This window comes from Staurois parvus, unplaced genomic scaffold (assembly GCF_062004578.1).
Source record: "Staurois parvus isolate SC_StPar_1 unplaced genomic scaffold, SC_StPar_1.0 ptg000556l, whole genome shotgun sequence".
NCBI lineage: Eukaryota > Metazoa > Chordata > Amphibia > Anura > Ranidae > Staurois > Staurois parvus.
In genome coordinates, this window is record NW_028318352.1 from 3,050,240 (window position 1) to 3,066,387 (window position 16,148).

At 45.8% G+C, this 16,148-nt stretch overlaps 1 protein-coding gene across 3 annotated transcripts in view; it reads right to left on the bottom strand.

The window, feature by feature from the left end:
- The window catches only part of MED13L (mediator complex subunit 13L), a 202,644-nt gene extending 198,699 nt beyond the window's left edge, over positions 1–3,945 (bottom strand). For 2 of the 3 annotated variants that reach the window (XM_089691237.1, XM_089691236.1), the window contains exon 1: positions 3,154–3,945. In XM_089691237.1, coding sequence (XP_089547363.1) covers positions 3,154–3,225 — 72 coding nt within the window. In that variant the 5' untranslated portion in view covers positions 3,226–3,945. The remainder of the gene's footprint in view (positions 1–3,153) is intronic. The other variant, XM_089691235.1, reaches the window with a different exon arrangement.
- Positions 3,946–16,148: the final 12,203 nt, after the last annotated feature.

Here is a 16,148-nt window from a genome sequence, read left to right on the forward strand (position 1 = left end):
ATGTCCACAACTACTTTAAGGGGCAAGTCACATTATATGCAGTGACAGACGTGCTACCGCATGGTAAAACGTCTGTCATCAGAGAGACACACAAGAAACAACTGTTTATGTGTCCCATTCACACTGCAACATAGCCTAGTATGGCGATAAAAAACGACAATGTTGCATTTTATCGCAGTTTACCATATCGAATTGCACTGCAATGTCAGGCAGCGCATTGCACCGCCCAACATTGCAGTGAAATTAGTGTTTGTTTTGTAACCTTCAAATAAAGTTGGTACAAAAAAAAATAATAAATAGCGCACCACACTGCCCCGTAGCCAGCCGGATACGTAGAGTGACCGGAATGCTGAATCTCTCTGGCTGCTTTGCGATTTAACTGACATGCAGTGTGAATTTGCCCTTAAGGCCTCATTCACACCAGTGTGCAGAGACATCAGTTTTTCTGCACGCGTTCTGCAAGGGCACAAAGAAAACAACTGTTCTCTATGTGCCCTGTTCACCCCACAATACTAGTATCACAAGCGGATTTTTTTTTTGCGCAGGAACTTTCAATGTGCATTGAAATATGCATAAAAACTGATGTAAACTTGTGTCTTTGCAAGTGAAATCTGCATCATTTTTCCATCAGTTTTTCTGCACATATGGTGTGAACGAAGCCAAAGTGGTTCTAAACTTAAAACTTTTTTGACCTTAACGCATTCCCTGAATTAGCTCTGGTTCACACTGGATCCGACTTTGAAATCACTTCACTTGAAGTCACAAGATTTCAAAGCCACATATCAGTACAACTTCAAGTGCAGCTTCGATGACATCTGTGTGACTTCATGCACAGATGTCTATGCAAGTTGCACCTGAAACCACAAAAAAAAAAGTGCAGGAACCTAGATTTAAAATCAATGCAGCAACGCAAAGTCGGAGTCGCACCAATTTAAACAGTTTTATTACCGACAATAGGGTGCGACTTGTCATACGATTTGAAACTGTCAAAATACATAACAAGTCACACTGAGGTGAACCAGGGCTAAAAATGGAACTAAACCCATTGATTTAACGGTTTCCAAAAACAGTTACATTCCTGGCAGGTCCGGAATGTAACTGTCACATTTGCTTGTGCTCTCAACCAAACTGGCAAACAGCTGGAATCATAACTGATCACTTGTGCAGCACAATGGCAGTTGCAGGTCAAGCAGAGGCTAAGATAACAGCTTCCTTTGCTGAAAAGGATGAAAGGGTTTAATTCCATTTTAAGGTTAAAAAAAAAAAAAAACCTCCCCACTACTTGTTCCCTTCTCCATCCCTAAACACTTACCTGTCTCCTTTCACAACCCAGCGCTGTCCTGGCTGCAGTCCTGCTTTCCCTAGTCTCACAGTAAACACAGGTAGCAGTGCGAGCCATTGACACATACTGCTGCCAATCAAATCCTGTGAGGATGGGGCAGGGCTGAGACATGCTGTGTGTGTCTATGGATGAACACACCCTGGCTTGGAAGCTCACCGGCATGTCTGCTCCCATAGCACACAGCTTGCTGAGGAGCAACACATAGATAAAGAATGGCACGCGCCAGCAGGGGACCCCAAAGGAGGCGGCTGCTCTGTGCAATACAATTGCACAAAGCAGGTAAGTATAACATGTCTATTATTTTAACTACGGTTGCACTGATACTGGTATTGGTCCCAATACTAAGCATTTGCATGAGTACTTGTATTTGTGTAAACGCTCTGACAGCGATACAATTGCAATACGATTTGAGCCCATACAAAATGAATGGGCTTAAATTGCACTGCAAAGAATTGAATGTGATTTGAACAGGATTGTGGCACAATCCCTGTTCCAGTCACATTCAGTTTCCCTGCAGGTGCAGTGTGATTTGAGCCATTCATTTTGTATGGGCTCAAATTGAACTGCAAGGCATCGGATGTGATTTGAACAGGATTGCGGCGCAATCGCTGTTTCAGTCACATGCCGTTTCCCTGCGGGTGCAGTGTGATTTGAGCCATTCGTTTTGTGAAGGCTCAAATCGCACTGCAAAGAATCACATGTGATTTGAACAGAATTGCTGTGCAATCCCTGTTGCAGTCACATGTAGTTTCCCTGCGGGTGCAGTGCGCTTTGAGCCATTTTGTATGGGCTCAAATATCCAAGCAAAGAATTGGATGTGATTTGAACAGGATTGCGGTGCAATCGCTGTTGCAGTCGCATGCCGTTTCCCAGCGGGTGCGGTGCGATTTGAGACATTCGTTTTGTGAGGGCTAAAATCGCACTGCAAAGAATCGCATGTGATTTGAACAGGATTTTGGCGCAATCCCTTTTGCAGTCACATTCAGTTTCCCTGCGGGTACGGTGCCACTGGAACCATTCATTTTGTGAGGGCTCAAATCGCCAAGCAACGAATCAATCGCATGTGATTTGAACAGGATTTTGGTGCAATCCCGGTTTGAGTCACACGCAGTTTCCCTGTGGGTGCGGTGCGATTTGAGTGATTCATTTTGTATGGGTTCAAATCACAAGGTAAAAGTATCAGTAAGTGCTTGAGCAAAAGTGTCGTTATTTGCTAAAAAAAAAAAAAAGGTATTGGTGCAACACTAATTGTGATTAAACTGCTCTATGCTTTGAAAATGAAAGCTAGAAGCTGACTGGTTGCCATGCACAGCTGCAAATTCCCCTCAGTGACACCCACACACAAAAAATACAAGCACTGTGGAACAAAGCAACAGACAAACAGCACAATATAGGAGAGGAGTGAAGAAGAAACAGATGTATCTAGCCTCCTATTGGGGGGGGGGGTCAGCCTGAGGAGTAGAAAGTGAAAGATGAATGTTTGGGTAAAGCCAAACCTAGAAGATACAACGTCATGTTGGGGAATTTCAAAACTGGGTAGTGACACAGCAGCAGCACCATGTCCAGATGTCAGAGCGGAATCCACCAATCACAGGAGGCTAGCAGAGAGGGCAGCCCTGGACCTACATGGCACACACATGACACCACACTGAGCCTGTGCTCCGATCATAAACACATGTTGTAAATAGAGAGTAAAGAGCAAAGTGACAGTCCCCGGGGGGGGGGGGGGGGACAATACAGCCAGGGACAGATCGGACAAGACACACACACACACTGACAGATCACATCCACAGCCATTGTGGCTTCCTTACCAGCGAGAAGAGGTTGGAGTGGCAGTCCTCCAGGCTCGCCCCGTTGGCTGCCCAGTTCGCCGCTGCAGTCATGATCCTCCGGGAGCCTGGCTAGCAGAGCTGGGCATGTCTGAGACCTAAAACTCTGGATCCGATCCGAAATAAGAGGGGGGGGAGCCTTGCCCAGCAGGCCTAGGCCTGATCCTACGAGTCTTAGGGAGACCGACAAAAGCCTCTCCTTGGGGTGGGGGGAGGGGAAGGGACAGGAGCAGTCTTGGGGAAATCACATGGATGTCACTATGTCCCGTGCTGATCGGCGGACAATCGGCCAGACGATCTCCCTGTGATCGGGCGCGGAGAAATGAGTCACCCGGGTGGGGGAGGGGCGGGCGGCCCGAGGCCGTGGGGAGGAAGAGGTGGGGAGTGAGGGAAGGAAGGAAGCGCCGCGGCCTCCCCCTGCTTGTCAGGGAATGTAATGCTGCGCGCTGCCAGAAGGAGCCCTTCAGTCTATAGGCGGCCAATGGCGGGGACAGACACACACACTGGCCGCTGAGGGGAGACCGCCCCGTGTCACAGGAGGAGGCCTCGGGGGCTTCACGGGGCTCGAACCCCCCCCTCCCCAGGACCCTCCCGACGTGCCGGCCTCTCCCTGGAAGCTGTGCTCGGCCCGTGTCCACAGTGAAGGAGGGGGAGTCGCTGTACAGCTCGGGGTCCTGGCCTCTCCCGCCGCTCGTATCTCTCTCACACACTGACCGGAGCTTCGCCTCTCTGACAGCAGCAATGGCGTCCGGCCGCGACAACACGGAGCGCGATTGGCCGGCGAGCTGCACGTGACGGGGCGGCGAAGTGCCGGAGGAGGGGGGCAGTGAGGCGAGCTCGCGCCGCTCTGTCTCGCGCAGCCCTCTCGCCTGTGTGTCCCTTGCGGCGCCGGCAGGGGGCGATGTGTGCATGGGAATCCTTCCATCTTCCGCCGTACACATTGTCGGCGCGGCTATTGTTGTGGAATCGTTCGCGTTATTCATTGTTCCATTGCCATTCGGCGGATGGAATGAGCCGTGTTATTGAGCCGATGGGTGCGCTCGGTCATACCGTGCCTGAACGCTCCCCGATCGGCTCATTGTGTACAACTATGTGTGTGATCGGTGCTCAACAATGCATAGGAGGGAGGGAGGGATCGGAGCTCCGATCAGCAGAGCCAGGAGCACTGTGTGCTGTCACCCTGCTCTTCCCAGCCGCCACCACCGCCGCCGCACTGTGTCTGTGACTAATGGATGTGCCCTACATTTCTCTCATCACCTCTATTATACGGACACACCGCCAGCCTGCTCTGCATCGCAGCACTGTCACATCAATGATGTCATCGCCTATTATTAGAAACTTGGTTGTTCACACTAGCGCTGGGAGGAAGATCGGCTTTATCCCTGGAGTTTGAGGTGACAGGAGACAAACATGCCATCACTCCAATCATCCTTCCCATTCACATGGCTCATTCCATCGCCTGTCCTAAACATTGAAGGATTAGTCCTCATTTCAGGACAGGGGGCGGAGCAGTGTTGCCAACCTACCAGATTGAAAATCACTGACACGACACCCACATTTTCCTGGCACAGCCAAGTTTTGATTGGATGTGTAGTAAAGGTGCAGCGCTAATAAATATAAACACTACGCGGAACATCCAAAAGAATAAAAGTGATCTAAGCAAATGAAGGTGACTGGAAAGTATATACGGCAATAAATAATGCAATCAGAGTGAAGCGCGCTGGTCAGCACTAAGGTGACATAAATGAAGAATAATATGGATATAGTGGAACACGAAGTAACAGTGCAATGGTGGCAACAAAGATAGTGACTGTAGTAAAATAAATATGCAAGTAAGATGAATAAATGACGAAAAATGAGTCTAATGATAGACAACGTAAAATGAGTCCAAATAATTTCCAGTGATAAGTGAATCCGTGAAAGAGACTTCTTTACAGTGCACTCACCAGAAGCGCATGTACAAAGTCATCCATGACACTGCCCCTAGCTACATCGCCAACCTCATCCGCAGATACCGCCCACTCTGCTCCTCCCAAGACATCTTCCTCTCTAGCTCCCTCATCACCTCCTCCCATGCTTGCCTCCAGGACTTCTCCAGAGCCTCTCCCATCCTCTGGAACTCCCTACCACAGTTTGTCCGGTCAGCCCCCACCCTGTCTGCCTTTAGGTGATCTTTGAAAACTCACTTCTTCAGGGAAGCCTACCCCACCTCCACCTAAGAACTGTACTTGAATCACCTCCACCAGATCATCCCCCGCAGCTATCACCTTTTGTATCACCTCCCCCTTCCTTTAGATTGTAAGCTCCATGAGCAGGGCCCTCCTATTCCTTCTGTACTGAAATGTATTGTAATTGTTCTGTCTCCCGTTATATTGTAGAGAGCTGCGCAAACTGCTGGCGCTATATAAATCCTGTATAATAATAATACAATGCACATATACAGCAAAGGTAGCAAACTCCTCCACATACAGGTCAGGCTAGGTTCATGTCAGGCACAGACAGAATGCAGCAATGATGGACCGGAAAGGGAGATACCTCCAGCACAGCAATCAATCCTCAATGTGAACAATGACAAAATCTAGAAGGAACCAGCTCACAAAAGAGCCCAGAAACAGAAACCGCTAACAGTGTAGTATTTTTATTCCAGTATTAAAAAGCATCCACATTGAGCAAGCAAATAAGGTAAAACTACTCACAAAGATGGCTGCTGGAACATCAGGCTCCTCCCTGACGTGTTTCGTGCGCAAGCACATTATCAAAGGGATCCACCACTGCATCTGTTTGACAGTAGCAGGAGCCAATGGCTCCTGCTGCTGCTGCTCAAGTGCTGTGTGAAGAGAAAGAGAGGGGAGAAGACACACACTGTACTGGATCTATTCTCTCCTCTTTTCCCTTACACACGGGAGGGGGGGCAGAGTAACAGAAACATTTTTTACTTTAACGCAAGGAAATCATACTAGGACAAAAAATATTTAATTTATTCTCAATATAGTAAGTAGCTCAAGGGCAGGACTCAGGAGGGCAAGAAATTAAAATGGGCAGGTAGATACAAATTGACTCTCACAGTGACACGGACAGCAGTATGCAGCGGCACAGATGATGATGACACCTCACCGACATGACATGTCCCATCCTGAGTCATAGTGGCAGTCTTTCTCCACATCAGATGATCCCTTCAGTCCAAACAGCATGAACAGTCCCGCAAACCTGCACACGAGGCTCCGGCCTCTCCGCTCGGTACCCTTGCACCATGACGTCACACGACACGCTCGGGCACCGCATCTGCCAGAACCACCCCTTGCCGCCGCTTCCTGAACACACTGTAGCAGGCATTCGGATGGTCTCGACCGGCTCTGGACCAGAATTGCGCATGCACAGTTCTGAACCAAGCATCGCAGCCATATTTTTAACTGGCAACCTTTTCCTGTCACAGGTATTTACTGGCAAGAGAAAAGAGCCCATTTTTACTGTCTGCCAGTAGAAATACTGAGCATTGGCAAAACTGGGGTGAAGCTATGAAAATCACTTGACACCCAGCTTTCTGAAATCACACTGTGTGCACAATTATTAAGCAAGTACGTTTTTTTCACCAAATCATCATTTTTATGCATACAGTGAGGAACAGACGTATTTGAACACCCTGTGATTTTGCAAGTTCTCCCACTTAGAAATCATGGAGGGGTCTGAAATTCACACTGTAGGTGCATTCCCACTCTGAGAGACAGAATTAAAAAAAAATTCAGGAAATCACATTGTATGATTTATTTAAGAATTTATTTGTCTTGCACTGCTGAACATAAGTATTTGACAACCTAAGAAACAGCAAGAATTCTGGCTCTCAAAGACCTGTTACTGTCGTTGTCATGTTGGAAGACCCAGCCACGACCCATCTTCAATGCTCTGACTGAGGGAAGGAGGTTGTTGCTCAAAATCTCACAATAAATGGTCCCATTCATCCTCTCCTTAATACAGTGCAGTCATCCTGTCCCCTTCGCAGAAAAGCACCCCCAAAGCATGATGTTACCACCCCCATGCTTCACAGTAGGGATGGTGTTCTTGGGATGCAACTCATCCTTCTTTTTCCTCCAAACACGACGAGTGAAGTTTAGACCAAAAAGTTCTACTTTGGTCTCATCTGACTACATGACTTTCTCCCATGCCTCCTCTGGATCATCCAGATGGTCATTGGCAAACTTCAGACGGGCCTGGACATGTGATGACTTGAGCAGGGGAACCTTCTGTGCAATTCATGATTTGAAACCATGACGGCGTAGTGTTCTACCGACAGTGACCTTTGAAACTGTGGTCCCAGCTCTCTTCATGTCATTGACCAGCTCCTCCCTTGTAGTTCTGGGCTGATTCCTCACCTTTCTTATCATGAGTGATACCCCACGAGGTGAGATCTTGCATGGAGCCCCAGTTCGAGGGAGACTGACAATCATCTTTAGCCTCTTCCATTTTCTAACAATTGCTCCAACAGTTGATCTATTTTCACCAAGCTGCTTGGCAATTGCCCCATAGCCCTTTCCAGCCTTGTGGAGGTCCACAATTTTGTCTGTGGTGTCTTTTGACAGCTCTTTGGTAGTAGTTGGCGTCTGACTGACTGTGGGGTGGACAGGTGTCTTTAAAGAGCTCAGACAGGTGCTACTAAGTTAGATTAATGAGTGGAGTAGAGGTGGACTTTTTAAAGGCACAGTAACAGGTCTTTGAGAGCCAGAATTCTTGCTGTTTCTTAGGTGTTCAAATACTTATGTTCAGCAGTACAAGACAAATAAATTCTTTACAAATCATACAATGTGATTTCCTGTTTTGTTTTTTTTAATTCTGTCTCTCAGAGTGGGAATGCACCTACAATGTGAATTTCAGACCCCTCCATGATATAAGTGGGAGAACTTGCAAAATCACAGGGTGTTCAAATACTTATTTTCCTCACTGTATTGTCCAACTCCAAGCTGTGTAAACTTGAATGCTTATTGGATTTAAGCATATGTTATGTGCATTTGTGTAATGTAGAAGGGTATGGCCTAAGGAGATCAACACTCTATATCAAAGTGGGCATAATTATTAGGCAGCTTCTTTTCCTCAGGCAAAATGGACCAAAAGAGATTTAACTGACTCTGAAAAGTCAAAAATTGTAAAAAGGGATGCAGCATTCTTGATATAGTCAACAAGGTCACACAAAATGTATTGAGAAAAAAACACACAGATTATTTGCCAAAGATTTGAGAAGAATCAAACTTGAAGCTATCAGGAAGCCATTATCCTCCAGTGCTGCCATATTCCAGAACTGCAACCTATCGGGAGTCCCCAGAAGTACAAGGTGTTCAGTGCTCAGAGACATGGCCAAGGTAAGAAATGCTGAAACCCGACCACCACTGTACAAGACACATACTTTATATTGCCAAAAGTATTGGGACGCCTGCCTTTAAATACACATGAACTTTAATGGCATCCCAGTCTTAGTCTGTAGGGTTCAATATTGAGTTGGCTCACCCTTTGCAGCTATAACAGCTTCCACTCTTCTGGGAAGGCTGTCCACAAGGTTTAGGAGTGTGTCTATGGGAATGTTTGACCATTCTTCCAGAAGTGCATTTGTGAGGTTAGGCACTGATGTCTGACGAGAAGGCCTGGCTCACAGTCTCCACTCTAATTCATCCCAAAGGCATTCTGTTTGGTTGAGGTCAGGACTCTGTGCAGGCCAGTCAAGTTCCTCCACCCCAAACTTGCTCATCCATGTCTTTATGGACCTTGCTTTGTGCACTGGTGCGCAGTCATGTTGGAACAGGAAGGGGCCATCCCCAAACTGTTCCCACAAAGTTGGGAGCATGAAATTGTCCAAAATGTCTTGGCATGCTGACACCTTAAGAGTTCCCTTCACTGGAATTAAGGGACTAATCCCAGCCCCTGAAAAACAACCCCACACCATAATCCCCCCTCCACCAAACTTTACACTTGGCACAATGCAGTTAGGCAAGTGGCGTTCTCTTGGCAACCGCCAAACCCAGACATGTCCATCGGATTGCCAGACAGAGAAGCGTGATTAGTGACTCCAGAGAACACGTCTTCACTGCTCTAGAGTCCAGTAACGGCATGCTTTACACCACTACATCTGACACTTTGCATTGCACTTGGTGATGTAAGGCTTGGGTGCAGCTGCTCGGCCATGGAAACCCAATCCATGAACCTCTCCACGCACTGTTGTGCTAATCTGGAGACCACATGAAGTTTGAAGGTCTTTAGTTATTGACTCTGCAGACAGTTGGCGACTTCTGCGCACTGTGCGCTTCAGCATGCTCTGACCCCACTCTGTCATTTTACGTGACCTACCACTTTGTGGCTGAGTTGCTGTTGTTCCCAGTTGCTTCCACTTTGTTATAATACCACTTAGGCTACGTTCACACTAGCGTTGTGTGCAGGCGGCAGAGAGGCGTTTGGGAAGCGTTTTTACCGCTTCCCAAACGCCTCTGCCAATTCTGCACATGGTGCTGTTCTAACGGGAGCGTTTGCGTCACGTTGCGTCGCGGCAAAACGGACGCCTCTGGTCGAGTCAGGAGGCGTTGAAGCCTCCTATTCTCGTCTATGGTGCCGCTCTGCAAGCGCCCGGCCGGCATTTGCGGTGCGCATGCAACGCGTTTGCGGAGTGGTAACTCGGCTCAAACTGCATTATAGGCATTTGTGGGGCGTTATTAACGCTCGGCAAACGCCTAGCAACCGCCGCTGAACCGCGCATGTGGCATTTGCGGAGCATTTGCCGAGCGTTAAAAAACGCTCCGCAAATGCCGGACCAACGCTTGCCAAACGCTATAGGGGCATTTGGCAAGCGTTGGTAAAACAGCCAAGTGTGAACGAGCCCTAACAGTTGACTGTGGAATATTTAGTAGCAAGGAAATTTCACAGGTTTGCACAGGTGGCAGCCTATCATGTTACCATACTTGAAGTCACTGAGAGCGACCCATTCTTTCACAAAGGTTTGTAGAAGCAGTCTGCATGCCTAGGTGCTTGATTTTATACACCTGTGGCCATGGAGGTGATTGGAACACCTGAATCCAATGATTTGGAGGGGTGTCCCAATACTTTTGGCAATATAGTGTAAGTTGAAATGTTAACCCTTGTTCACATCTAAGCGTTTCCACAGAAACGCACTACAGTCCATTTAACATGATTTTCTATGGGACACGTTCACATCTTCACCCCGTGCATTTTTTGGAAAGGGTCAGGGACTTCTTTTGAACGCAAAAAAGTTGCATTTCTGGTTCTATAGACTTCAATGGAAATGCTGCAGAAAAGCATGAAGTGCATTTTTGCTGCGTTTTTTTTTAAATGCGTTGTTGATGCGTTTTTCATTTTAAATCTGCTTAGCAACAAGAAAAAAAATGCACCAAAAACGTATGTGCAAAAACGCAAAACGCACTACAGAAACGAATCAAACACAAACTGCATAGGTGTGAGCCTAGCCTAACACTGCACTAAGAAATATCTGAAGACAGATTTTTCAAAGGTTTTATGGACTGACGAGATGAGAGTGACTCATGATGGACCAGATGGATGGGCCCGTGGCTGGATCAGTAACACGCACAGAGCTTCACTTCGACTCAGACGCCAGCAAGGTGGAGGCGGGGTTCTGGTATGGGCTGGTATTATAACTGTAATAATACCAGCCCATACCAGAAGCCCACCTCCCACCTTGCTGGTGTCTGACTCGAAGTGGAGCTCGTCATGGTTTCTTGCATCAGGGCCCTGAAGGTTCTAGTTATGCCTCTGAGGGGAACCTCATGCCAAAATTAAAAAAAAAGAAAGGGTCTGATAGGGATTGGGGAGGAACCCCCATGCTGCTTTTTCTTTTTTTCTAATCAGCACTTTTGTTCACATTTTGCTGACTGCAGGGAATCCTGCTCACAGCAGATGAAACATAGTTGTAAAAGCAGAGCTCCACCCAAAAGGGGAAGTTCCGCTTTAAACACTGGTCACCCACTCCCCATTAAGGATTGGCACCTTTGGGGGGTGGAGGGGAGCAGGTACCAAAAAAATGACAGGTATCCGCTCCCAGTTCCGCTGCCATCACCTAGGCAATCGGAAGCAGAAGTTGTCCTCCTACCCTCCCTCCCTGTAGTCTTCTGGGACACATGACAGGTCCCAGAAGACTATGGGCCATTCAGAAAGTGCAGCGCTACTCGCGCATGCACAGTGGGCCCCCGGCTGTCACAGCCGGGTGCCCACACTGAAGAACACCAGACGGCCGGACTTCGGGGAGGACACCGCGGGATCATGGGACAGGTGAGTGTCTGTTTTTTAAAAGTCAGCAGCTTCAGTTTTTGTAGCTGCTGACTTTTATTTTTTTACAGTGTGAGTGGAGCTCTGCTTTAAGAACGCGGTGGACATCCGCTCTTTAACAACTAGGCTATTCCAAATGAAACAAACTGAATACAAAAGATACAACACGATTTCCAAAAACGAATAAGGTCTATTAACAAATTTATCCAAAATCAATTCTTTAATGAACACATCCTGAAACAAAACAAAATTTTCCAGCGTGCCTATGTTTACTTATCAGGAATGATTCCCCCATCCATATTGAGCGTATGGATGGGGGAATTAGGCAATTTTTTTTTTCTTTCAACCCGCTGGTTGAACGGAAAAAAAATGAATAATGTATGGTCAGTTTTAGTAAACAGTATGTAGTCAAAGGACATGTCCCCAGTTACACAGATCTAATGTGCAGTAAATGATTTGGCTAAACAACACAGGTGATTTTTTTACCTCAATTTTTCTTTCATATGTGCTAAAAAAAAACAAACAAATGCAGTAATACACTGTAGAGGAGGGGCTTTAAATTTAATTTCATCTGGGGCATTATGGTTGACCTCCAAGGGTTGGATGTAAGACTAGATGTTCAGAGCATCCCAACCTACCCCTTACATCATATATCAAGAGCCTCCCATCATCAGAAATCAAGAGTCCCCCACCTTCCCATGTCACAGTGGGGCACCCCCCCCCCCCACTTCCCCTTGCCTTGTGCTGCTGCTAGGAAGAAGGAGCTGGGAAGCAGAAAGTGCAGGGTATGGAGGAGGACTAGAGGAGGGCTGGAGTGAGCTGCTGAATGCTGAGACCAGGGGAGGCAGAGATGAGGGGATGCTGCAGGTGCACAGAGACACATCAGATCTGTAGGAGTTATATTCTCCTCTCTGCTGCTGACTGCTGAGATCAGGGGCAGAGATGAGCCTCTCTGTGGCTACACAGAGAAGTGGGAGACCGGAGGAGTTCTGTCCTCCTTTCTGCTGCTATCTGCTGAAACAAGGTGGTGATGGCGACAAGAGGGATTCCGCAGCTGCAGGACAGGTGCAAAGGCCACATGAAATTGCCTGGAGAGCTGGATTTGGCCTATGGGCCTAGTGTTTGACACACGTGCTGTAGAGGTTGGTTAAATATTTTAGTGCAAAATAACACTTTCAGTAATAAAATAGTATATTTCATATAGAGATGTAGAAATCCAACCAAAAAGAGGGACAACTGAGGGTGCATGAGGGACAGAGGGATTTGGTCTAAAGGACAGTTCACACCACAATTTCTGCTTTCTTGATGTATTTCTGCATGCATGTTTTTATGCTTTCTGTTGCATTTTTTCTTCATCTCAATTCAGGACATTTGCAATCCGGTGCGTTTTGCCACATTCCAGATGTTCTACTTTTGTTGACTGCACTGGAACACATGGCACTGGTGTGAACTATTCCACTGGAATATGTGAAAAATACTTTCCATGCCGCCCTTCGCCTCTTAGTCCAACATTAGCGCACATGCTTCGACTTTGGGACTCAATTAAATATTCCGCTGGTCTCATTTCTGCTCACTTACCTTTGATGCATCCACTCCACAATCCATTGTTTGCCCCGGGCCTTGACAATCCTGGACAGTTTGCATGATGGCCGGCTCATGGCTTCTATGACGTTCACTCCTTGCTCTCTCCTACTCGGATACTTACTTTTGAGACCCTGCGTTCTTCTTATGACATCCCATTGAGGGAGCATTTTGGCTACCTTCAACTCCGTCACTTTCTTGCTACATTATTACAAGCCCATTCAGGACCCTATAGGCTGACTCCCTTCGAAAGTCTTTGCAGGCACAGGACTCATGCTCCAGGCTTGATCTCTCTTGTCTACTCCGCTATTATTTCTTATAGGACTCCCCTCGTTCATTCTTATCATCAGCATTGGCAATCGGAACGTGGGGGTTGTCTGGATCAGCAAGACTGGCGGATCATGACTCAAGCAGTGTCTAAATGTTCGAGGAATGTTCTTATTTTAGAAAATGCCTATAAGGTCCTTTACAGATGATATTATACGCTTGCCCGGCTGGCTCGTTTTATTCCCTCATATTCTCCATCTTGCTTTCGGGGTTGTCAACAAATAGGCACCATGGCTCATATTTGTTGAACTTGCCCCAAGGTGTGCAGATTATGGATTAGGGTCTATGCCCTTCTCCACACTATGTTACACACAGATTTTAAGCGCAACCCATACGAGGCGCTATTATTTAAACCATTAGTAAGCCAACTGAGCGGCAGCTGGCATTGCATCTATTTATGGCTACCAAATTGACGATCATGAGAGCTTTGAAGACTCCTCTTCTTAGCTTTGAGGCCGTTAAGAACTGAATGAATTTTATAATGGTTAATGAGAAGCTAACGTCCATGCTGTTAGAAACCCACACAAAGTTTTTGCAGATCTGGCACCCTTGCATTAATGTGGCCCAACCATCTAGATTTGACCAGGCCCTTCTGTTGATATAAGACTCTCCTGACGCAATCCCCTGGAGCCCTTTCTTTGTCTTAACTATCCTTGTTTCTCCCTTCTTTTCTTTTTTTTCCTTCTTACTCTTTCTCTCCTTCGTTTTTGTTAGTCTTCATGTTATTTGTGCTGATTGTAATACTCCTAGAGAATTGTACCTGCAATGTTTTATATACCTGTCAGACTTTCTCGTGAGTCCTTGGTGTGGAGTACTGATGTGCGTCCAGTGAGGCTCCGTACCCAGCTTTTCCTACCCTCTGTATGCGATTGTTATAATTATCTTTGGTCCTCACCTACTAGCCCATTGTTCATTACTTGTTTGCTATTAACACAATTTATCATGTTTCTTTCCAACTTTTTATATATTGTGTTTATGTACTGTTTCTCTCTTTGTCAATACTTCAGTGCATTTGTCATGTACTTCATCAGAAGAATTGTATACTTTATTTTTTTGTGTCTGTGATCTTGCTTTTGACTGTTTCTTTGTTGTTATGTTGTTTATAATAAAATCCATTGTAAAAGAAAAATACTGTCCATGCATTGTTTTGGACACAGATTAAAAGCACACTGGACAGCATCTGGTGTGAACCAGCCCTTGAGGAGGCACTAAACCCATTGATTTAACAGTTTGCCAAAACAGTTACATTCAAGGAAGCATATAAAGATATATGTGGGAAGATTTTAATTCCACAACATTTTTTACTGAAACAGTAGGAAATACAATTGTACAGCAACATATGTGGGTGTATGGTGACACAAACTAAAATCGAGGTTGGATAACAAAAGTCATTAAATTGTAATGAAGTACAATCATACAATAGCTAAGAAAAATAAGAGTCAGTATTATGCAAAAACACATTATGTCATACCTCAGATTCAGAGAAGAACATAGTACTCATTAACAGTAGTAAGCTTGGGAGGTAAATTAAAAATTTGCAGATAGGGATAGATTTCTCATTTATGTGAGTATAACAGGTTATCATCATCTTAGCAAAATAGAGCTAATTGAATAAAACCATGAGTAATTAGCAGATGATAAAGAGTCAATATGTTCTGTGGTCAGTATTGGTAGAGGCGCTGTGATAGATATATCTGCTCTGAATACAAACAAGTCAACATTATAGCCTTATAACCAGAAAAAGAAAGAGACAATCGAAAAGAGGGTGGAGGAAAGCAAAGGAAAGGGGAGGGGATACGGGGAAGGAGAGACAGAGGTGTGTATAGCCTAAAAGTGGCATATAAGTGTCAATATTTAGGAATTTTGCGGAAGCCAATATGAGTCATCCTATGTGCAGTGAGTAATGTATCTGCACTATTTATGTCCAAATAATAGAAAATATGAACAAGAAGCCTATGAAATGAGCATTACATTGCGGTATTCCTCAGTGGTTCAAAAATGTATCCAGCAAAACCAGGTTTTCAAATTTGTGTCCAGGCTATCTGAAGTTGTAGCAATCAAGTCTTCCATTTCCACCATCCTATTAAGTCTAATAAACCAATCTCTCAGAGAAGGGGTTCGGGTCTGTTTCCAAAGTACTGGGATATGCATGAAGCATTAATCATATGCATGACAAGTGATTTATGGTAAGCATGCCCATGTTTGTGCAGTGGTGTATTAGATATTGAAAGAGAGAAAAAGCTATAGGGTAAGAGGATATGCTCATTACCCTCTCATGTACTTGTTTCCAAAAAGGATTGATCAATGGGCAGTCCCACCAGAGATGTCCAACATTTTGCCACATCTCCAGCAGGTATCATCTACCTGGGGATTGATCTTATGAAGATGGTATGGGGTCTTATACCAATGCATAAGAACCTTGAAATTATGGTCATGGGTTGATGCATTCAGAGATCCCTTGTGAACCGTCAAGCAAGTGCATTCCCAGTCTGACTCGGATAAAGGAATCATATGTTCTATCTCCCATAACTAGGTTATGGGTAGAAGGTAATCTGGGTCAGAATCAGAAAGCAGGGAGTAAATTGTCGATATCAAATGTCTTTTTGGGGAATTGGATATACAAAGTTTTTCGAAGGGACTCAGTGGGCTTCTATGAGCCTCTCTAGATTTTGGGTCATTTACAAAATGTCATAGTTGCAAGTAGGACCATAGGGGCATAAGGGAATTTGGGTTAGTCAGGGACAGATCTGCTCTGGTGCGAAATTTTCCACATATAAAAAATTGATGTGCCCTTGTGA